We start from the raw sequence: 22,144 nt of genomic DNA on the forward strand, positions 1-22,144 counted from the left end.
CCGCGGGGAAGCGGCCGACGCCATTGTGAGTGAGGGCGCTGCCCGGCCACTCTGAGGTGAGAGAGGCGGTAGGGGAGGCGGAGCTGGGCTGCGGGCACGGCACGGCAGCCGCTGGCCGGCATGCAGCCCGTCGCGCTCCTCTTGCTCTGCCCGCTGGCCGCGGCCCTGTCAGGTAAGGGGAGGCAGCGTGCGCCGCTCCCCGGCCGAGCGGGGAGCCCCGAGGGGTGTCCGGCGGCAGCTCTGCGCCCCCCGCCCCGCTGAGCCTCGGCGTCTCCCGGCAGGTGCAGGGCGCTTCTGGCACATCACCGACCTCCACTGGGACCCCGACTACAACGCGGCGGCGGGTGCCGGGCAGGTGTGCCCCTCGGGCGGCTCCCGGGCCGTGCCCGCCGCGGGGCCCTGGGGCAGCTACCTCTGCGACGCGCCCTGGCGCCTGCTCGCCTCCGCAGCCCGCGCCATGAAGAGCCGCCTGCAGCGGCCGGACTTCGTCCTCTGGACCGGGTGAGGACCGACCGGGAGCGGCGGTCGGACGGGCTCTGAACTCGCCCACTGACGGGGCTCTCTTCAGCTCACCTTCTCCGTCCTCCCGCTGCAATCCTGGGGGCTGAGGGACGGTGTCTGCTGCTTTAGAGAGCTGCTCCTCCGAGAGGAGAAACACCAACTATTCCAGGAGCTGGCAGTGGGGGTTCTGGGGTTATGCCTTGCTCTCGGGCTGTGGCACGATCCTGCCTGCGCCGAGGGTTTGGAGGGGAGAAGGGGCAGCCACAGGGCCGGGGCGTAAGGAGTGGGGGGGGGGTCCAGGGCTCTTTATATGGTAACCATTTTGGAGAGGTGAGATATGGATGTGCCTTATAATGCAAAATGGAGGCTTTGGGGAAAGCGTAACCATGAGGAGGCCTCTCAACACCGGCAAGAGGGTCCTAACAAGCCCCAGCAGGGAGAAACAGTAAGGTAAGGGAAGGGTCACAGTTCACTGTCCTTCCTTTTCTTTTTAATTGTGGCCAGCCCTGTCTCACTTCATACAAACTCTGAGTACCTGAAACACTATGGGGAATGGGACGTGCTTTTTTTGGTACTGCAAGTCCTGCCTGTTAAAGGCAGTGGGAGGAGAGCATTGCAAAACAGTCTTATGGCATTTCTTCAAACTGTAGAGGCACCTGGGAGACTTGTCTGAAAAACGGGCCATTCTGCTTTAGAAGTATGAAGAACCTCCCCTATGCTTTCTCCTAGTACACTCTCCAGAAATGGGTACCCTCTTCTACAGGAGGCCTCAATAGCACTTACAGACAGTAAAAGCTTTATTTTGCATGATTATTGTAAGTGTATGTGTCCTCTTGTAATGTTTGTTTTTCTTCTAACAGTGCAACATCAACCTGTAATATGCTGTAACCTCCAGTCCTAGTTTGCAGTGCCTGACCCCGTGTTTTCATTTTCTGTCTCTGCGGAAGGTTGTTCCTACTTAAAGTAGTTATTGGTCTATAAAGACTTCATGCTGATTTTTCTTTTTCCTTCAAACCATTTCCTCCAGTTCTTTGACATGACTTTGAATTTTGATCTTCCTCTTCAATGGTCTTATTGACAGCCTAGCATCATCTACAAATGCCATAAATGTATTAGTGAAAACATAGAAGTGTGTGTCTGCCACGCATTTGGAGGCAGACCTCAATGATCACTGCCTAACTGGAGGCATTCCTTTGTTTCATTTTAATGAGAGTTGTTATCCTGCTGTTCAAACAGCTGTGCAAACAGCTTTGCTTCACTATTGCCGATCATATGTTGACCTGAGATTGCAAAATGCTGTTCCTTGCAATATTTCCAGTCAGCTTTAGTGTCTATTAAAGGCACTGAGGCAGAGTGAGCCTCTACTTCATATGCTTGTGTATAGGGTTTTTCAAGGTAGAATAAAAGTGGAGCCCATTTTCACTTTGAGTAATTCCTTGAAACTCCTCCAGTGCCTTGGCCAGTCAACATGGCGCTGGTTTCTGCCCCCAAAAGCTTCAACTTTATCTTTATTCTCTCAGAGGCACAAAGAGAAGTAAGCACGTTTCTCTGACTTGCTTGTCACTTTAAGTATGTGCCCTGTTCGTCACAGACAATGACTGTGCTGCTTTTATTTTTCTAGAGATGATACTCCTCATGTCCCAAATGAGAAGCTTGGAGAAGAAAAGGTTCTGCACATAATAGAAAATCTGACTTCTCTGATAAAAGAGACATTTCCAGGTAGGAGGTGAGGGGATGAGAAGGGCACAGGGAAGAGCTCTTCAGGGTGGAGACATGACAGGATTGGGAAGGCACGGAAGGGGTGTGGTTACTACGGCTTCTTTGTCCTCGTCCTAGTTGCCGTATGGCATGAGGCGTGTCTGAATTGAGGCGTCTGATGTGCACTTCTTGTTTCAGGTTAACTCACTCATAAGAGAGGAAAATAAACATTTCTGTAATTAGTCATTAAGACAGAAAAGGCTGCAAGATTTCCTCATGCTTAATCTGTGTCAGCAGTGGGGGAAGGAGTGTTATTGATGGTGAAAACTCACCGATTCATCTGTACAGCTGTGGCTCTGGGGTGGCTTGTCCCAAGGAGGGATGGTCTTTGCAGTGTTGTACCCCAGTCAGTGCAACCATATGGCTGTGGTGAGGAAGATTCGCTTTTGCAAAGCTCTCAAGCCATGCTGTTCTTTCCAAGTCTGTGAGTGCCTCAGGGAGCTTTGGTGCCAAGGAACTCTGAAGCAAGCAGCAATTCCTCTGTGCCTCCTTTTTCCTGTCTCTAGATACTAAAGTCTACGCGGCGATGGGCAATCATGATTTCCACCCCAAAAATCAGTTTCCAGGGAAGGAGCACAGGATCTATAACCGAACAGCTGAACTGTGGCATCCCTGGCTGAATAATGCTTCCGTTCCTCTTTTCAGAGCAGGTATGGCACCACTGGCTTGTGTTGGCAGCACTCTGGGGAGATGGGGGTGGTTAGGAGAATACCACAAATGGTTTTCCCTGCTTCTGTGCTCAGAGTAATAGTATTTATAGAGTGTTTGCAGAGAAAGGGTCCAATTTAATGCTGATTTCTGGCACTGAGTTCTCCTGCTTGCAAGTAAAAGAAATTTCTTTATGCTTTAGTGTCTCCTGCTTTCCTCGAGTTACTGGAAGGTGTTCCTACAGGGAATGTGGAGTGGTGAGCTTCAGTGGAAGAAAAAAGATCTTTTAGGAAAGCTGCTGGCGCAGGCCAGCATTGAGGCTCTCTAGAGCTGCCCAGCTTGTAGTGCTGCACGCTGTCCCTGTGCAAGGTCTCCCTTCGTCTTGAGGGGCATAAGTGTGACAAGAGGTACGCGGGGGGAAGAGCCGCTCCAAGTCCCCATCCTGGAGTGGTCTGAGGGCCTCTGGCACCTTGTCCAGATAGCGACTCTGCTGTGGCTATTGCCAGGGAGAGCTGAGAGGGATGAAAACAAAGGGATCTGGGGTTACAGCAACCAGCGTGACCAGATCTCCAGCTCTTTCCCTGCTGGTTGCATTTTTCAGGAGCTTTCTACACTGAGAAGCTGCCCAGCCCAAGTTCGAGGGGGCGAATGGTTGTCCTCAATACCAATCTGTACTATGACCAGAATGATGAGACAGCTGGTGAGGAAGATCCTGGAGGGCAGTTCCAGTGGCTGGAAGAAACACTGATCAATGCCTCTCGAGCAGATGAAATGGTATTAAAGGAAATGAATCAACAAACTAACTTTTGTAGAGGGCTTCTCCCAGCCTGGAAGCTCTCTCACTCCTGCTCTTCCCTCCGTGCAGTCATGGCAAGCCAGTGCTCTTTGGGAAGTGTGGGCTTTGCATTCAGTGCAATTCTTGCTTTTGTAGGTCTACATCGTGGGGCACATCCCTCCAGGCTTCTTCGAGAAGAAACGAGGCAAGCCCTGGTTCCGGAGTGGCTTTAATGAACGATACTTGAAAATCGTGCAGAAGCACCACAGAGTGATTTCTGCCCAGTTTTTTGGGCACCATCACACGGACAGCTTTCGAATGTTTTACAGTGGTACAGGTACAGTGCTGGCCACCCAACCATTTGCATGATAGCTCTGCCAAGTCCCAGAAGATCACTGTTGATGAGATTTTTCAGTGGCTGTTAGCTGAATGCGGCTGAGAGGCGAGAAAAAGCTTGTAAAATGCCTTGATCAGCATGAGACAACAGTGGTTCTCATCTCCACCCCCAGCCTGTAGCTCCAGCCCTCCTCCCTGTTTACCCTCAGACTTTGTTGTTTCCCCTCAGTGCCTTGCAACTTCTTGCCTGCTCCCTGTTGATAGGTTTTGGACATCAGCTGAGACATCAGGGAGCAGTTACAAATCTTTGTGTTGGGGTTACGGGTAGTGCTCTGGGTCTCCTTTGCTGAGTGTGGTTCTCTTGTGCACCCTCACTGCAAGAGTCTTCAACAGGAGTGGAAAGCCTGTTCTCAGCTGCAGCAGACCAGCATTCAGTCCCTGATGCCGTTCCACGTGCTGATCTTTGTGTGCGCTGTTGTAACTGGGGCTGGTGATAAAGCTGCTGTTTGCAGCGTGATCGGTTCCTGGGGCACTCACTGCGGTGTGGACAGGGTGTGATACAAGCCAGGGTCTCCCATTGATGGGTTGTTTTGCCTTTCTGTTAAGGTTCTCCAATCAACGTCATGTTCCTGGCCCCTGGAGTGACCCCCTGGAAAACAACGTTACCTGGAGTGAACAATGGAGCCAACAACCCTGGGATTCGGGTGATCGACTATGATCCAGACACCCTTCAAGTGTTGGTAGGGGGTCCCCGTGTGCTGCATGCTGCAGTTTTAGAAGGGTGCTTTAATTCCTGGTTTTAATAGGCAGGAGTACAGGAGCCAAGCAGCTATGTAGGAGAGGACATTAACCATGATATTTCAGCCTCATGTCTAGCACAAAAATTTAGTAAGAGTGCCAGTGAGTAAAGGCAGGGTGACCGCAGTCAGCTGGCCCGGGCCTTTTGCTGGGATGAGTTCCCCAGGGCAGTGCAGGACAGGTTTTGTCATGTTCTTCATGTCTTTAGTTAGTTTCCATTGGCACTTGCTTTACTACTCAGGTAATGTGGAGTGCAGAACTTCTCTTTGGGGACTGACAGATTTGTCAAACCCCCTCCAAAAACTTATAACTGTCTAGAAAATTGTTTGGGTCCCCCCTATTTTTGATTAATTTGTAATGGATCTGAATTTAGGTGAATCGTAGGGGCAGCTTCTCTTTCCTTTGCCTCTTGCAAAGAGGCAGACGATGGAGTGTTTGTGCCTTTCTCTGCAATGGGTAAAGCAGCTTTGTAAATGCTCTCTTTACATGTTTATAGCATGAGAAACTAATGCTAAAATACTGTGGAAGGCTGGGGAGCTAGTGAAGCAGAGAGAAAAAGGGCAAGAGACTGAGAACAGAAGTTGTGAAAAACTTTAGTTTGTTCACAGTTGAGAAAGTAACTTCACTCAGTAACACTACTCCAACCCTTCCTTCTGCCAATGGACAGTGTTGATAGTGACAGAGTGATTCTGAAGCAGGCCAGGCTCAGAATTCCTGATGTTTGGAGGTAAAAGTCAAGCAGACAGAAGCCATCTCTTCATCACTTATGAAGCAGGATGCTTTTGTGGTGGTTTCTGGAGGCTCTCACTGGGGGCGTCTGTCCCCTGGTTCACGTCTCTGTAGAAGGCACCTGTTGGGAGGCAGCTCACCCCTCGCGGGGCAGGGCGACACGCTGCCCGCAGTGTCTGTGGTGCTGCCTGGGAGAAGGGGCTGGTTGCTTCCCGGCCAACCATTTCACTCAAGGGCCAGTCCCTTCCTGATTTGTCCCCGTTCTGGTTTTCTCTCCCTGCAGGATATGGTTACTTACTACTTGAACCTAACTCATGCCAACATGATGGCCTCAACATGGGAGGGAGAGTTCCCGACATGGGAGGAGGAGTATAGGCTGACAAAAGCCTTCCAAGTCCCGGATGGCTCTGTAAGCTCCATGCAAACAGTGCTGGAGAGGATATCCAAGGATCCGCGCTATCTGCAGCAGTACTACGAGTTTAACTCTGTCAGATATGACCTCACCCTGTGCGAGGAGGCCTGCCGTGTTGATCATGTTTGTGCCATCAGGGAAGTTGATTTTACGAAATACAATGAGTGTGTTAAAACCAGCAGCTCGGCCTCTGCCATCATCAGTGTTTGGCTTTTATTTTTCTGCTTGCTCTTAGGACTTCTCAGTCCCCAGCAAGCGCTGCAATGACAGAAAGAGAAATGGAAGAGAGCACAAGTTCACGATGCACATGAATCAGCCATTGTGAATCCTTTTAGCATTGAGAACTTACTTGGAAACCAAAACAAAATCAGTGGCTTTTAGTAAAAGCTCTATGATGTTGATTTCAAATCTTCTAGAAAAGCTTGATGTATCAGGAAAGGGCAGTGATTGCCACAAAGTCTTTTTGTGCTAGATTGACCTGCATTAGGGAGTCTGTCTCCCTTCCACTGACTTCTGAGGTAGTCCCACATGGATGTCAAATTGGATGGAGACCAGGACTTTCACTTACCATGGATGAGAGCTGTGAGCTGCCGCGTGTTCCCAAGGACTCTGCTGCCATGTGGGTTCCTGATGTTGGTGCATGCTTCTCTTCTGGAAAGACCACGTGACCGTGACCCGGCAGGTCTCGTTTTGGTGGCCTTGTGCAGCAGCAGCCTTGCCTTTGGCTGATGAGCAAAGCCAGGTGGGAGCCAATACAAAATGGTGGTGGGGACCCTTTGGGTACGGGTGGATGAGACACAGGCAGAACATGTCTTGTCTGTAAGAGGCAGCTCTGGGCTCTCCCAGGGGTCTGACAGGGTGGAGTGGGAGCAAGGCCATGGGGTGTCGTGCTCAGAACCCACAGTCTGAGTGTGCCCTGGATGGGCCCCCATGGGTCATCTGCATGCTGCTGATGGACTGTTCTGCCAGAAAGGTATGGGCAGAGAGCAGAAGGGGCTGCGGGGGTGAGGACAAAGTGTGCCTGTGGAGCAGCGGAGGCTGGGCATGCAAACGTGGTGGTGGGCATGCAAACGTGGTGGTGGCCGTGCAAGGGCAGCCACAGTGGAACAGATGCATTGTGTTGGAAGAGGAGGGAAGACACAGGGGCAGTGGCTGCCTGCAGCACTGCGGTTTTGCAGCTGTGGTGTATTTGCCCCGGTAGCACTTCAGAGTGATGCTGCGGGTGCCTGAGAGCCGCTCGGGGCCCCTCTACCACTGCCATCCTCCTGCTGCTGGCCCCGCAGCGCTGGCTGCCCTGCCTGTGCCTCCTCGGCAGCCCTCCCTTCCCCCTCCGCTGCACCGGGGCAAACACCGACCTGAAAGGGACCGGTGGGACGGGCTTGGCAGTCTGGGGTTTGCTGCGTCCTGAAATCCTCGCGTTTGCAGCGGGATTACAAACCCGACAGTTCCCAAGCTGGCTGCTTTGGTTCCTGTTGATCCCCGGGTTTCCTTTGGCGCAGCCTCCTGTGGGGGGTACGGGAGCCCCTCGAGCCGAGTGCGGCAGGTCTCCGTGCGGTGGGGCCGGCGGTGCCCCCTGGCAGCGCCCTGGGAGGCAGCTGGAGTCCGATTAAAAAGGTTGTGGAAAAAATGGTGCCGGTGAGCACCGCTACACCTTGCAGGGCTGTGGTTTTTCTCGGGGGGGGGGGGGGGAGTGAGTCCTGCTGGGTGCCCGGAGCCCCGCGGCGCTGCGGGCGGGGGGGGGGCGGGCCGTGCCGGGCGGCGGGTGCTGCGTCCCAGGAAAGGGCAAGAGTTGCTCCTGCCCGTTCCCGAGGCGCCTGCGGGCGCTCTGGGTGCGGGGAGGGGCCGGACCCAGGGGTGGGATGCGGGCGGAGACCCGGGGGGGGGGTGTAGGGGTGACCCGGGGAGTGACCGGGGGGGGGGGGGGGGGGGCGTAGGGGTGACCCGGAGAGTGACCGGGCGGGACACAGGGAGTGACCGGGGGGGGGGGGGGGTTGGGGTGACCTGGGGAGTGACCGGGCGGGACGCGGGGGCTGACCCGGGGGGGAGGGGCGGGAGGCGCTGCACCGCCCGGCCGCGGGGGGCGGGAGCTGAGGGGGGCGGGGCCTGGCCCGGGCGGGGCCGGGAAGTGGGCGTGGCCGTGCGGCCCCGCTGATGGCGCCGCGGTTCGGGCCGCTGCAGCTGGCGCTGGCGGCGGCGGGGGCGGCGGCGGCGGCGCTGGACGTGTGCGCTGACGGGTGGGTGGCGGCGCAGTACGCGCGGGGCGGGCAGCCCGGCTGGGCCGCGCTGGTGCTGGCGCTGCTGGCCGCCGCTTCGGTCGCCACCCAGGCCTGCAGCTGGCTCTGGCTCCGCTCCGACCCGCCCGCCCTGCGCCCCGACGTGCCCCCATGGCTGCTCGCCGCCCTCCACCTCCTCCAGCTCGGCTTCCTCTTCAGGTGCGGTATCCCCTCACTGCATTCCGCCGGTACTTCCTCCCGGGAATCCCCCCGGTCCCTCCCTCCCCTGCCCCCAATCTCCATCCTCAGGCATCTGCCGGGCATCCCCCCTGCTGCCACTGGCCGCTCCGCCCCCCAGGCTGCCCCCACCCCCCGCCCCGCTGCTGCGGGGACACAGGGAGCCGGACCCTGCAGCTCCCGCTCTGCCCGGGGAGTCCCTCGGGCATCCCGACACCCGGGGATGGGCAAGACGGGGCACCTCCCGTCCGAGGGACTCCCCGGGCAGAGCGGTTTGGCCCAGCCCCGGGTTGGAGCCAGGTGGAAGCGTGTCGGTGGGAGCCACCCGCGTCCCAAAGCACCGGCTTCGCTCTGCCTCCCGGTACCGTCTCTGCTGCGGAGGCCTCCTGCCGAACCGAGCGGCGCTGGGTGCCAGAGCTGCGGGAGCGGTGAATGCCCCAAAACCTTGTCTCGGCCTTGGCTGTCCCGGCTGTTTGGGGAAGCAGCATGGCTGCGCCGTGCCTCCCTTCCCGGGGGAAGGAAACGATCCGGCTGCTTCTGCCGAGGGCGATGCTCGGTTTCATGCACGAACTTCACACGGAGGGTGGATGTCACGTAGACCCTGCGGTGCCTGGCTTGGGACCGGGGAGGGAGTGGTCTGAGCATAAACCGGAGCATTTTAAGTTGTCCTGCCAGGGCAGCATGAGGACCGAGGGGAGCGCTGCATTGCCACCCAGCAGCCCCTCACCGCTGGTCGTGTCCCCACGCAGGTGCCTCCACGCTCTGAAGGTGGGCTGGAAGGTGTGCTGGGCGAAGGCGGCGGCGGAGGAGGAGCAGAGTCGCATGGCCTTCTTCTCCCACGACATCAGCATGCTGCGCCTCTTCAAGACCTTCCTGGAGAACAGCCCGCAGCTCACCCTGCTGCTATACGTTATCCTGCGGACAAACAAGGCAGAGCCCTCCCAGGGTGAGGGGCCTGGGGCCAGGGCAGGGGGGCTGCGGGGGTGCAGGCTTGAGGTCAGAGCGGGTTTGGACAGGATGGACCAGATGGGCTGTCCGGGGGCTGCAGGACCCAGCAGGACACTGTTCATCTGTCCTTGCTTGAGGTGTCAGTCTTCTCCCACGCCACTCCTTCCCTTGGCATGACAGACAGGGGGGTGGACCCCTGTCCTGCGCTCGTGTGCCCCAAATGGACTATGCTGGGCTTGGGGTGGGAGGGTTGAAGTTGGGGGACCTCTGTGGTCATTCCCCTGTGCGCCCCAGGAGAGGCTGAGGGTCAGGAGAGAAATCAGGAGCCCGCTGGGGAGTGGGGAGATGCCGTTGTGGATGTGGACAGAGGGTGGTGCGCAGATCACCGAGGCGGTGCTTTGGTGCCCGTCCTGGGGTGGGGAGCAAACATCACTGCAGTGAAGGGGGGAGCCCAGCCATGCGCTGGTTGGGTGGAGCCAGCACTCATCTCCTGCCCGCGTCGGCTCAGAGCTTCCCTGACTGAGAGATGAGCTCTGCAGAGCCACTTCGTCCCGCTGCTTCTTCCCCATCTCCTGGGCAAGGCTGGGCACCAGCCTCCTCTTTGGGGATGGCAGGAGGCCGGGGGAGAGGTGCTGGTGCTGAGGCTCTGACCCTTCACAGCAGCTGCTTTGTGAGCTAGTGGGGAGCTTGTTTTAGCAACAAGGGGAGGTTTGGGCCAGGCTGGGCCCCCCTCAGTCTGCCCTCAGCATCTCCACCACTGTGTTTGCAGGACTGGGGATCTGCACTGCGTTCCTGTGCGTGACCTGGTCTCTACTGGACTACCACCAGTCCCTGCGCTCCTTCCTGCAGGACAAGTATGAGCTGAGCCTGGGCTCCTCCGTCGTCTACTTTCTGTGGAACCTCTTCCTCATCTGCCCCCGCATCCTCACGGTCGCCCTCTTTGCCCTGCTCTGGCCTTACGGCGTGGCTGTCCACTTTCCGCTCGTGTGGCTGGTGATGTTCCTCTGGGTCAGCCTGCAGGGCACGGACTTCATGGAGTCACCTGGCCCCGAGCAGCTCTACCGGGCCATGGTGGCTGTGATCCTCTACTTCAGCTGGTTCAATGTGGCGCAGGGGAGGACACTGTACCGCAGCATCATCTATCATGGCTTCATCCTGGTGGACAGCACGCTGCTGGCCCTGTCCTGGCTCTGGTACCGGTTCCCTTCTGATGAGCACTCATACCTCATCCCAGTGGTCTCTGCCGCCCTGCCCTGCTACTTGCTGGGGCTGGTGCTGAGAGTCACCTACTACAAGTGGCTGCACCCCAATGTGTGGGTGCAGCAAGAAGGTGCCTACGATGAAGTGGATGCCAACAGGAGGAGTGACGAGCTGGAGTTTCACTCACTCTCAGTGCCTGACCTTGTGAACAGGCGGATGCGGTGGCTGGCCCAGACCCAGTTTGCTGTTTCCCAACCAGCAAGGCAGTGCTCCCTGTATGGGGCTGCTGCTGTTGAGTCTGCTGTCTGAGGCCACCTCCTCCAAAGTGACTTGCTGGGGAGATAGATCTGTTGTTAGTCCTGCTTCTGATTCTGCACCCCCCCCAGGCTGTTGTTTTGGGCAGCTGGAGGGACCTGGCAGAAGCCAGGTGTGATGTGCAAGCACCTGGCAAGTCCTGTGGTACACAGCACGGCTCTCATGGCTGTGCCCTCGGGGAGAGCCACTGTGTTCAGGGGGGCGTGGGGGGGTGGGTGTCCAGCACTTGGCTGCACTGCCATGTCGGCTTCTCTTGTTATTTATTATTAGGTTTTTAAAAAAAAAAAAAAAAAAAAAACCCACAAAAAAACCCCCAACCTGCAATGGTTTGTTCTCTCTGTCTGTTTCTGCTGCCATTGCTCTTTGGGGAGGTGGGTGCCGGTGGGGAAGAGCTTGTTCCCTCCTTGGCAGCAACTATTTGATCTTTCTGTTTCCAGGCAGGATTTTCCTCCTCCTGTTTTGCTGTTAAGGTCAAAGATGGCCTGTTACCACCATGTTCAGGGAGGGCCGGGGAAGGGCCAGGGACTCCCCTGCACTGGGAGAGTGCTTGCCCTGGGCGGGCAGGGGTGGTGGGGTGCCCGTGCCCTGGGGAGGGTGGTGTGGGATGGTGCAGGGTCAGGGCAGGTGGGGGCTGTACCCCTGCCTTGTGGTAGTGCTTCAGAAATGGGAACACATATTCCAATGTGGATTCTCCATGGACAGAAACATTGGTTCTGTCCCTTGATGTGTTTGCCAGATCCCTTCCTGCTTTTCCCTTCCTGCAGGGGCAGCACTGAAGCTTCATGCTTGAAGCTGGGCTCGGAGGCCAGGGCTGGGCACATCACCCCTTTGCTGCTATCCCAGACCTGTGCTTTTCTCCTTAGAGCAGCAAATGCTGTTTGGGGGGGGCGGGGGGGCTGGCAGGGTGCAGCAGTGCCATGGGACCCCGTCCTCCTGGGGGGATAGTGGCCATGTCCTGGTGTATGGCTGCAGCATGGTTCAGTGCTTCTGGCTTCTTATGGCTGTCTTATGGTCCCTTTATTGGCATCCTCCCCCACCACACCCCAGGCAGTGCTCCCAACACCATGACCAGGCTGGCATTGGCCACGACTGATTTCTCAGCTGTAGATGTGTGTTGAGTTTGTGTGGCAAGGTTTTGGTAGCAGGGGGGGGGGGGGGGGGGGGGCGGCTGCAGGGGTGGCTTCTGTGAGAAGCTGCTAGAAGCTTCCCCTGTGTCAGACAGCGCCAATGCCAGCCAGCTCCAAGACAGACCTGCCACTGGCCAAGGCCGAGCCCATCAGCGCCTCTGTGATAACATATTTAAGAAGAAAAGGGGGGGGGGGGGGGGGGGAAGGCAGCTTTTAGAGAGAGCTTTTGCAGCCGGAGAGAGGAGTGAGAAGATGTAAGAAACTCTGCAGACACCCAGGTCAGTGCAGATGGAGGGGGAGGAGGAGCTCCAGGCGCCGGAGCAGAGATCCCCCTGCAGCCCCTGGTGAAGACCATGGTGAAGCAGGCTGTCCCCCTGCAGCCCATGGAGGAAGGATGAGGGGGTGCAGAGATTCCACCTGCAGCCCGTGGAGGACCCCACGCCGGAGCAGGTGGAGGCACCTGAGGGAGGCTGCGGCCCATGGGAAGCCCACGCTGGAGCAAGCTCCTGGCCGGACCGGTGGACCCGTGAAGAGGGGAGCCCACGCCAGGGCAGGTTTGCTGGCAGGACTTGTGACCCTGTGGGGGACCCCATGGTGGAGCAGTTTGCTCCTGAAGGTCTGCACCCCGTGGGAGAGACTCATGTTGAAGTTGTTCATGGACTGTCTCCTGTGAGAGGGACTCCATGTTGGAGCAGGGGAACGATTAGGAGGAGTCCTCCCCCTGAGGACGAAGAAGCGGCAGAAACACCGTGTGATGAACTGACCATAACTCCCATTCCCTGTCCCCCTGTGCCACTGAAGGGGGTTGGAGGTTGAAGCCGGGAGTGAAGTTGAGCCCGGGAAGATGGGAGGGGTGGGGGGAGGTGTTTTGAGATTTGATTTTATTTTCTCATTCCTCTACTCTGTTTTGCTCATGATGATAATTAGTGATCGCTCCCTGTCCTTATCTCGACCCACAAGCTTTTTGTTATACTTTTTTCTCCTGTCTAGTGAATGAGGGGAGTGAGAGAGCAGCTCTGGTGGGCACCTGGCCCCCAGCCACAGTCAACCCACCACAAGATGCCTGTCCCTGCAGTCAGTGTGGGGCCATGCTGGCTCCTGGGCACAGGTGCCTGCTGCTTCCCAGGTGGGGCTGCCCCCAGCTCAGTGCCAAAACCCGAGCAGCCCCCAAAATGGCCCCTGGCTCTTTTTGCTGCTGCCCAGCCAGCAGCCGTGGCACGTCCTGGCTGCCCACAGCGTTGGCCCTTGTCCCCTTCCCCTCGCCCACTGTCCTGGCACGACCCTGTCCCAGGAGGGGACCCCTGCCCCCTCGTACCAGGGCAGGGGGAGGCAGCAGGATGCGGCTGCAGGAGTGGCTGCAATGCTCAGTTGTCAGCTGTTCCTGTAACAAGATAAGCCTGTGGCCAAGGACAGCAGCCGTCCAGAGGAGAGCATTTGTTGGCCTTGTGCAAAAGAAAGAGGGAAGGGCAGGTTTGTGTGGGCCTATCCAAGCGCCATGCATCTCCTCTGGCACCACAGCAGAGCCAAGGAGCCGGGACCTCCACTGCTGTCTCCCACAGGACACCCCAGGGACCAGGGTCTCTGGTGGCTGCTTGTGCCAGCGGCTGCGCTGCAACCTGTGGCACCTGAACACCGTCAGTGCCACCCAGTCCAGCCCAGGCCATCACAGGGGACAGAGACTGACTGCAGGGGTGTCAGAGAACAGGCTGAAGCAGTGACTATAGAAAATAAAGACTTTATTATTTTTTGTTTTCCAGTTCACAGGACAGTTCCCATTACACAGACCATGAATGGGCAAAGGCTGCGCAGCCAGCAGAGCCCAGGGCTCACCCCCTCAGTAGCACAGCAAGGGCTGCTGGGGGCTCTGGGGTCCTGCCGTTTTCCATGAGCCCCAGCACGGACATCTCCCCCAGGGCTCTTGGCAGCAGCAAGTATTACTGAATCAGGTGGGTTTTTTAAAGCCTGTGCAGCTGCACTGAAGCTGGAGCAGAGGCCAGCAGCAGCCAGGTGGGCTCGGCCTCAGCACCCTGGGCCAGCAGGCTGGCTGTCATTCAGGCATTGTTTGTCACCAGTTCAGCTACAGCCAGGTCAGGGGTAACAGGAGAGCACAGAGACAGAACAAAATCAATGCTTGGATAGAGATGCTGTTCCTGCCACACGAGAGACAGGAAAAGTCTTAAATTCAGCCAGCAGAGGAAAAAAAATAAAATAGCCAGGTCAACCTTTATTAAACATAAACACAGAAATGTACCATCAACCTGCTATTATAAAAGTACTTTACATACATTCAAGGGAACATCGTATAAATATCAGTATGAAATGTCACTGGCTGCAAGAGTTCCACACTCAGCTAAAATTTTGCCGACATCTTAAATTTTCCTTAAAACATTTTAAAGTAAACAAACACAAAGCAAAGCCAGCCAGCTGACGGGCTGCTTGGTACCTTGGGTCCAGCACTCGCTGCGAGTGCCTGGGCAAACACATCCCACCTCCCAGCGTGGGCCAGCACGGCTCTCCTGCAAGCTGCTTTGGACGTTAGTGAAGCAAAGGGGCTGCTCAGCCAGGTCGGATGGTGGGAGGTTAAGGCACAGGTTTTAATCCCAAAGTTCAGCCAGCCAGAGTACCAGACATGCTCCGAAGAGGCTGTTTCACAGGCTGGGACATCTCCCAAGCCTGCTTGCAGGAGACCTCTGGATGGGCTGGGGACCTCCAGACAGATGTTCAGGATCCAGCACAGACTCTTCTGTGACTGCAAATAAGACCTGATCTTCTGGTAAGATTTCAGACTCTGGGAGCAATGGGGCTGCTTCTCGGCATGACTCACCTCCTACCAGATCTGCTCCAGCTGACACAGTAATGACACTTCACAGGGACCCCACATGAACTGGACTTGTTATGGACCCAGCAGTCATGGAGCTGTAGCCCTGTAGCATCTCTCCCTGCTCTGCACAGGGCCTGTGCTGCTGTGAAGCACTAGCACACACTGACATGGGCTGCCCTGGCTACGTGGGAACACCTGGTAACACACCTGAGCTCTCCACCTGGTGTACACAGCAGATGGGAGAACATCCCCTGTGGGCTCCTGCTTCTCTTCAACCCTGCTGCTGAGCACTGCACAGCAGGTCCCAGCATGCCCCAGATGCAGCCAAGAGACACCGAGCTGTTCAGCAACACCCGCAGCAGAAATTGGCTCCTCTGATTTTTCTAATGGGACAAGAGGTCACGTTGCTCACAAGCAGCAGCTTCTACACAGACGGCACGCTCCTGAAGCGGAGAGTTCTTGGGGAAATACGCAGACCCAGAGCATCCACCTGAGATCACAGCACAAGGCCAACACCTAGGAAGGAGCTGGATGGAAAGCAGACCACTCCTGACTCCTGTGACCACCTTGGAGAATCTCCTCTGATTTTTTTTTTTATAAAAAGCAAAACTGGAGCTAGGAACATGTGAAACTGAGACCTTTGTGTCCAGTCCCTTAGCTCTGGAGATCCAAACCCCTCCACAGTGGTGACTGGAGCTGGCCCAGGAGCAGACACTCCTGGGGCACAGCAGAACATGTGCTGAGCTGGCCCAGCAACTCCCAGCACTGAAGGAAATTATTCCTCAGTAATTAATGCCATGAAAGGAATGCAGCAAACACATCACCAGCTTCTATGGGCGCAGCCTGAGCAGGTCAGCGTCCTCCCTGAAGTGACACACTTTCAGACCAGTCCCCTGTGGGTCCCAGAAGGGTCACGCTGGGGTGGAGATTGGGAGGGGTTTGGGTGCAGCTGCGGTGTTTGGCTCAGCAGGAGCAGCAGAGGTGTGCGGTAGGGCACAGCAATCTGTCATCTGTGCAGGAACCTCGGCACCTGCTGATTTGGTGCCATCGGGGTACAAGGGAGGAGGCAGATACCACTGAACACAGCCTGGTCTGGCACCAAACCAGCACCCCGTGCCAGCCCCCAGTCTCCAGCTGGCAATTTTGGCTAGTGGTACTGCAGGTCACTGACTCCAGCTTTTTTTTCTGAGATGGTAGCAGAAAAATCAGCGTAACCATCACTCCCAAGGCCAGTGTGCTCCAGGCTGCCAAGTCACAGTGTCTTAGAAAATTAAGTCCCTCTTAACAAGGGTTTTGTTTCTAACTATGTAGTTAGGCTAATGCAAAGAAGAATACAAGACAATTGAATCTGATTCTACTAAAAGGAACTTACTCACAAATGGAGTCAGGAAAGCAGAGGTGAAGGTTAATAGCCATACCCTTCTTTGTAACATTCATGAGCGTTTAGTTCTCTCAAATTATTCCTAGTCCAGACAAGGACTCTGTTCACATCTGAGCAGTCTGCAATAGCGTTGTGCTGTATCTAATGTTCATAGGCAGTTTTGTTTTCCTTTGCAGGGAAAATCTGTGGGATCTATGGTGGGTCACAGATAGCTGGAATCCAATGATCTCCTGCTTGTTAACAGGGCTTGTGCACACACTGACTAGAAGCCACCGGCATCAACTCGGAACACCTACACTTTCCTCTACAGGGAACCACGTATCCCAGAAACATTCCCTCATCTTTCTATTTTCCAGTAATCCCACGCTGAGAAAATAACATAAGGACATTGTAATAAATTAACTGCTTTGAACACCCAGGAAAGGAGAGAGGACACATTTCACAGCAATAGAGGTACTTTTGACATTTTCATTAATATTTCCTATAAAAAAAAAGAACATAGCTCTTTTCGGCTTTGCAAAACAAGGGAGGTTCAGCTCTGCCATCAGTATTTTTCTATAAAAATAAGGTTTTGTGTTTACTGGGGTTCTACAACTAAGCTGAATAGAAAGGAGAAGGCTCTTACAAATACTTCTGCTGTTGTATCACCCCCTCCCTCTGGAGACTACCTGCTAGAGGAATTCAGCTGGCTTCTGTAAGTCTCTTCTTCAGACAAGCTCTAGCTTTGCTGAGGCTAGTGCTTCCTTATAGGACCTTTGTACTTGGCAGGGCCTGCGCTCCTGAGGAAATGACCTGGTGTCATGCTCTACGGTACAGTTTGCATTAGGCATGTTTTCTTCATCAAGCTGAAAAGCGAGTCCCCAAATGTATGAGATTTCCACCTCCCCAGCCATGGAGAGTGCTTGCAGGAGCTGCAGTAACACCTTTGCTCCGACTTCTTACAGGAAGTCTAACTCGAGGGCTTGGTGAAGGGACACGAGGTCTGCATGATTTGTTATCCTCCAGAAAGGCATGTTGTGCTGGAACAGAGAGATGACAAAGTCAGGTTTATCGGCGTGATTTTGCAGTGAGGTGGGAGCAGTCACGGTACACCTGTAGGGTTGTGCACTATGGTGGTTTTGACAGCACTGTCTGAGCATACCATGTTCAGGAAGGACCTCAGCACATCGGTCTCTGAAGCCTATCTTATCTGCACAACGGTTTATGACAGCACCGGCACCGACTATCAGCTGCTTTGCACACTCATGATGGAAACCTCAGCGCTCAGCTGTGAGCTCTGCTCCACCCAGGGAAGCCTTGCAGGGCTCCCAGGGAACCTGTGTAGATGACAGCTGACGCATGGCAGACAGCGGGAAGCCTGCAGAGACGATGTCCTGACAGTAATCTGAGCACCTCACCGCCTTTAATTAGCATGACTGAATGACCTATCCAGGCCTGTCCAAATCAATCAAACTGTTTGCTCCTTGTTTGTAATTCAGACTAATGGTAGATGCTGTGTATTGATCTGACTGCTGGCAACCGAGCTCTGACTCCCTCCATGCTTCTGAGAAACTGCATTATCCTAACTGATTGCTATCATCAAGACATGCTACAACAAGATACTGTTTTACAAGGACAGTGTTACATGCAATCCTAAACAACAGTAAACCAGAAACTTTGAACCCCCAAGAGCCAGAAAACTCCTCATCTTAACGTAGTGAAAGATCTCTTGCATCAAAGGCAAAGTTTCCCCCTGGCTGCCCCAGCCTGAAGAGTTCAGCCCTGGAAAGAGTCCCTGCAGAAAAACACTGCTGCAGCAACTTCCCTTTGCATCGACCCACATCCCACCTCTGCAGAGGCAGAAACCCACCTGCTTAGCTGCAACCTCTTCATCACGCCCATCTCCAATTACCACATAGGTGACTTTCTTTCCAAATCGTGACACAATCCTCTCAAAACAGCTCTCTTTACCTGCCAAAAGACAATCCCACTATAATGAGCCTTAGGCAGACAGTAACAGAAGCCTGAACAGGTCCCTTCTTCCCAGTACAGGAACACATTCTTGTCTTACTGGGAAGGGGATAACATCCAGTTCAGCTTGCGAGGCCAGAAGCCACCACTATTTACATGGGCAGCTGGAGCACAGCAGCCACAGGGGCTGCTCAGCTGCAGAAACTACATTTCCTGTGTAAAAATCCCAGCTAATCCACAGCAGACACCTCAGTGCTGGGTACTCAGCACAGCCCCTTACCTATTTTTGTAGCACTATAAATATTTTCGATGGGAAACACCTCGCCCAATCCATACAGGAGAACTTTGGCAAGAGCTGGCACCAGTTGGGTGGTTGTGATCAGGATGTTCACACAGTTTTTTCTAAAAGAAGAAAAACACTTGTAAAAGCATATCCATGGCCAGCGGTGCTGAGGGCTACTCTGGGCAGCTTGCTCAGCCTTCCCAAGTGCCATGTGCTTTGTTGTCATGCTTTCAAGAGGCTTTTAGGCCAAGATTTTGACTTGTGGGGTTTTTTTGTTTTTGTTTTCAACAGAAATTCTCTGGCAGAAATGCAATTTTGCAAGCACAGTCCTGTTATGGGGACCTTCCTAACAACAGATGTTGCAGCAGAAAAATCCCAAAGGGTGCTCAGGAGCGGAGTTCCTGCACTCATTCACTTTGCTTCCCAGTACTTGTGACAAGCAGCAGTAGCATTACATATGGACACTGCTGCAACACAGCACTGCATGCAAATCTAAGTGACAGAAAGAGCTGAGAAAGCAACATACACATTTCTAGTTTCCATACCTGGACTGTATGAGTAGCAGGGACTTTAATGCAGTTTCCAGCCAGGAATCCGTTAGCACTTCTATATCGGTCCTTAGTCGCTGCAGAGCTTCCCTTTTCTGTGGGCTAAGAAGGCCTGGAAGGGAAGCAACACAAGTTTTCCCAGCTGAGTTGGCAAGTCTAACACAGAGAGAGCTATCATGCAATTCAACAGCTGCCTGTTCTGCAATAAATAACATGGTACTGAAGGCATCGGAAAGCTGAGACTGTCTCAAGGCAATGGGAGAAACCAGCTTCCAGGGACACATATAAGCCCAGTCTGTGACTCTGACCGTGGGGAATTGGGTAGATACTTTTCTCCGATTATTTCGAACCACTCCTCAGGATACATGCAACAAAATGCTCTTCTCTTGTACAAAGCACTCACAGCCATAGGTGTTGCCTAAGGTCACAGACAGCAGAGGAAGGAACTCCTGCAGTTACCCTCTCCAACTTCCTACTTCCCAAGGATCCTTTCCACTCTAATCCCTTTTAGGTATCTTTTTTAATAGCTTTTTTTTTCATCCTCATATTTTTTATCCCTTTTAGATATCATTTTCTCAAAGTATCCAGTTTTGAATTAATAGTAGCCAGAAATGAACCCCATACACTCAAACCTGCTCCGGTCAGTAAATACAAGAAAGGAGCACCTTGAGTATGAACCTCTCTCCACCCAACTTCCAGCCCAGGATTACACTGGTCCTCTGGCGATGAGGCCATGGAGGGACCTGCTGTAGGCTGCACTGACAACTGCTTTACCATGAGGGCTTAGACAGGTGCTGAAAAGCTTTGCATCCAGGCTTCCCACATGCAAAATACGGATTCTGATCCCTACCAGAAACAAGGTAACTGCAGCATACTGAAATGCAGACTTACAGTGACAGATTTTTAAGACTGAAAGTTACAGTTCTGAATACCTGGTTTGGTTTTTAGAAAATATGTCCAAGAAAATGTTCTATCAAATTTTTTGTGTAGGCAAAGAGTACCTAAAGTCACAAACCACCAGGCTGAGTCACCCTGCCAGTGAGCTGCTCCAGCAGCACCCCTTTCCCAGGGACGTCGATGCCAAGATTCAGACTAAACAGAAAATTTATCTACATTTGATATCTGTGGTTTGCTTCATTACTACTACTTTGGCATTGGAAGGGAAGCAAAACTAGACACTGTTAAGTGACTTGGTGAACAGATGGTAGAGATGTGGTGTCAGACTATGACCACAACAGCCAAAAGGGTGAACGCTGTATTTCTTGCCAATGGCACGATAAAGGACAGATTTTGTGAAGACACGAGTGAAAAGACCTCCTAAGCAGCACGCTATGTAAGTCATTTAGGCCCGTTCTAAGCAGAGTGACAGGCAGCCTTTCATACAAAATTAGCACAGGGACAGTGTCCGCACCAAAATTTTTTCTTAGCTACAGGACTGACTGACCATGCCTACCTACATGGTAACTCACAGACTGCACTGGCACGCTGTCCAGTTTTGGAAGATGTACCCTCTTAGATTCCATGGAGATTTGATCCCATTTAGCACTAGAGCAATGGTTACTTTTCATGTCCAAACATCCAGGAAATAAAAAGCTCTGAGGAAGGATGGAGTCTGGCACCACAAACTGTTTAGCGCTCAGATATTGGTGCAGGTGAACACTCACCTCCAACGTTAGTTTTGTATTTGTCGTAGATCTCTCGTACCCTGCGGTAGCGGAAGGCCAGTTTTCTCATCCAGTCCACTCCACCCTGGACACCAACTGATGAGCTGTGATTTGCATTACTTCCTGAGCCACTGAAGCCATCCGCGGAGAAATTGTAGTTGCTATTTGAGAAAAGCAGATCCATTATGCGTGCCACAGCAGCAGAACCACCGCAGCTTTTCTGGCGGGGTTGCAGACTTCAGCCCTGATGGCAGCTAGAAAAGCACCTCAGAGGGGAACTCTGCACAACCACCCTTGCACCCTGACAGTGGAGACTGACTTCTATGGGCAACATACTCTGATATCCAACCACATTTGTTGCCAGTTCTGAACTGCTGTACTGAAATGTAGTGATTCAACTCGTCTTTCACACCTTCCACTACAAAACTTTCCTTTGCTCTTTGACTGCTCACTCCTCTGCAATACAGAGCATCCTTCCCACTAAATCCTTTCTCACGCTGCAGTGATAAACCCCAGCATAGTATCTCCCAAACATAACATCTGTGTCTTTACATCACAGCTGCAGCTCCACAAGCAAATGAGCTGCTTTACCAGCTCATGACTGCAGGAAGCAGGTCCTGCTTCACCACTCTCCCAGTATTTCTTTCTCCCTGGCAGACAGGCACTTCTCAGACCTCTCCATCAGTCAGTTCAGCTCATTAATGCTGCAGAAAATTTACCCTTGCCCTGCCCGACGGTGTGCACAATCAGCTCACAGAGGGACGCAAACCACAGGGAGACTTTCAAAGGTCAAAAGCATGGAGTGTTGGTTCTCTGTTTATCACAGGTCATTGAGCACAGAGGGAACGTTCAACAGTGGACAATATAACTCACATTACAATTCCGAAAGTTTTAATGTTTTGTAGGTCTTCAAAGAAATACCACCCAGCAAACAAACACCGTTTGCCAAGTTTCATCCCCTGCACAATGCTGACCCCCATCCCTCAACCCCATTTGGGTTTGAGGTCCCTACAAAAAACAGATTACATCAGCTATGCATTTTACGCATTCATCAGTACACCACCTTAAATCTTGGCCATTGTCATCAGATGCCACATCTTCTATGTGAACCTGGTCACACTCCTGTTTAAGAAAAAAATAAAAATAAAGTCATGCTGTTGTAATCCAGAAACATGCTGAAATTTGCAGATTAAAGAAAGTGTGATATAAAACAATCCCCTCACATTTCCCAATAGCAACAAGCCATGCCATACTACCTCCTCCAACCTATACATAGCTGCCATTAGCTTTGTCTTCCAGTACTAGCTTCTACTTCTCAGCACCTACAGATCCTTGCCAAGACTGGCATTTGAAGTACCAGAAAAGTCTGAAAAAAAGCATGTTTCTATGACATTTCGAGTTGTCTGCAAAAAAGGAACTTCGACACTCATTAAATAAGTTGGACTCAAAGCTCACTTGTCACTTGAAACCCTTTTGCCATTTCACAGAACAAAAAATATC

General features: G+C 53.5%; 3 protein-coding genes across 11 annotated transcripts in view; 2 read left to right on the forward strand and 1 right to left on the reverse strand.

Annotated features, from left to right (window-relative positions):
* Positions 1-25: 25 nt before the first annotated feature.
* On the forward strand, positions 26-6,365 carry SMPDL3B (sphingomyelin phosphodiesterase acid like 3B). The gene is made up of 8 exons (XM_054802507.1): positions 26-172; positions 282-501; positions 2,123-2,220; positions 2,766-2,909; positions 3,509-3,681; positions 3,839-4,019; positions 4,625-4,758; positions 5,829-6,365. Exons 1-8 carry the CDS (start codon positions 121-123, stop codon positions 6,222-6,224), a joined length of 1,398 nt encoding a protein of 465 aa, XP_054658482.1. The 5' UTR covers positions 26-120; the 3' UTR covers positions 6,225-6,365.
* A 522-nt stretch (positions 6,366-6,887) lies between these two features.
* Positions 6,888-11,185, forward strand: XKR8 (XK related 8). Its single transcript, XM_054802754.1, has 5 exons — positions 6,888-6,930; positions 7,457-7,511; positions 8,084-8,389; positions 9,157-9,353; positions 10,125-11,185. Exons 1-5 carry the CDS (start codon positions 6,888-6,890, stop codon positions 10,862-10,864), a joined length of 1,341 nt encoding a protein of 446 aa, XP_054658729.1. The 3' UTR covers positions 10,865-11,185.
* Positions 11,186-13,716: 2,531 nt separating this feature from the next.
* The window catches only part of EYA3 (EYA transcriptional coactivator and phosphatase 3), a 59,955-nt gene continuing 51,527 nt past the window's right edge, over positions 13,717-22,144 (reverse strand). For all 9 annotated transcript variants that reach the window (XM_054801997.1, XM_054801996.1, XM_054801993.1 and 6 more), the window contains 6 exons: positions 21,708-21,766; positions 20,645-20,805; positions 18,978-19,092; positions 18,430-18,551; positions 18,049-18,149; positions 13,717-17,218 (listed from right to left, as the gene is read on the reverse strand). In XM_054801997.1, coding sequence (XP_054657972.1) covers positions 17,138-17,218; positions 18,049-18,149; positions 18,430-18,551; positions 18,978-19,092; positions 20,645-20,805; positions 21,708-21,766 — 639 coding nt within the window. In that variant the 3' untranslated portion in view covers positions 13,717-17,137. The remainder of the gene's footprint in view (positions 17,219-18,048; positions 18,150-18,429; positions 18,552-18,977; positions 19,093-20,644; positions 20,806-21,707; positions 21,767-22,144) is intronic.

This window comes from Grus americana, chromosome 23 (genome assembly GCF_028858705.1).
Source record: "Grus americana isolate bGruAme1 chromosome 23, bGruAme1.mat, whole genome shotgun sequence".
Taxonomy (NCBI): Eukaryota; Metazoa; Chordata; class Aves; order Gruiformes; family Gruidae; genus Grus; species Grus americana.

Excerpts from the sequence above, each read along its gene's own strand:
- SMPDL3B (XM_054802507.1), top strand. The coding sequence starts at position 121 with ATGCAGCCCGTCGCGCTCCTCTTGCTCTGCCCGCTGGCCGCGGCCCTG. Across the intron at positions 173-281 it reads GCTGGCCGCGGCCCTGTCAG|GTGCAGGGCGCTTCTGGCAC; the intron begins GTAAGGGGAGGC and ends GTCTCCCGGCAG. Across the intron at positions 3,682-3,838 it reads CCTCTCGAGCAGATGAAATG|GTCTACATCGTGGGGCACAT; the intron begins GTATTAAAGGAA and ends TTGCTTTTGTAG.
- XKR8 (XM_054802754.1), top strand. The coding sequence starts at position 6,888 with ATGGGTCATCTGCATGCTGCTGATGGACTGTTCTGCCAGAAAG. Across the intron at positions 8,390-9,156 it reads CAGCTCGGCTTCCTCTTCAG|GTGCCTCCACGCTCTGAAGG; the intron begins GTGCGGTATCCC and ends GTCCCCACGCAG. Across the intron at positions 9,354-10,124 it reads CAAGGCAGAGCCCTCCCAGG|GACTGGGGATCTGCACTGCG; the intron begins GTGAGGGGCCTG and ends CTGTGTTTGCAG.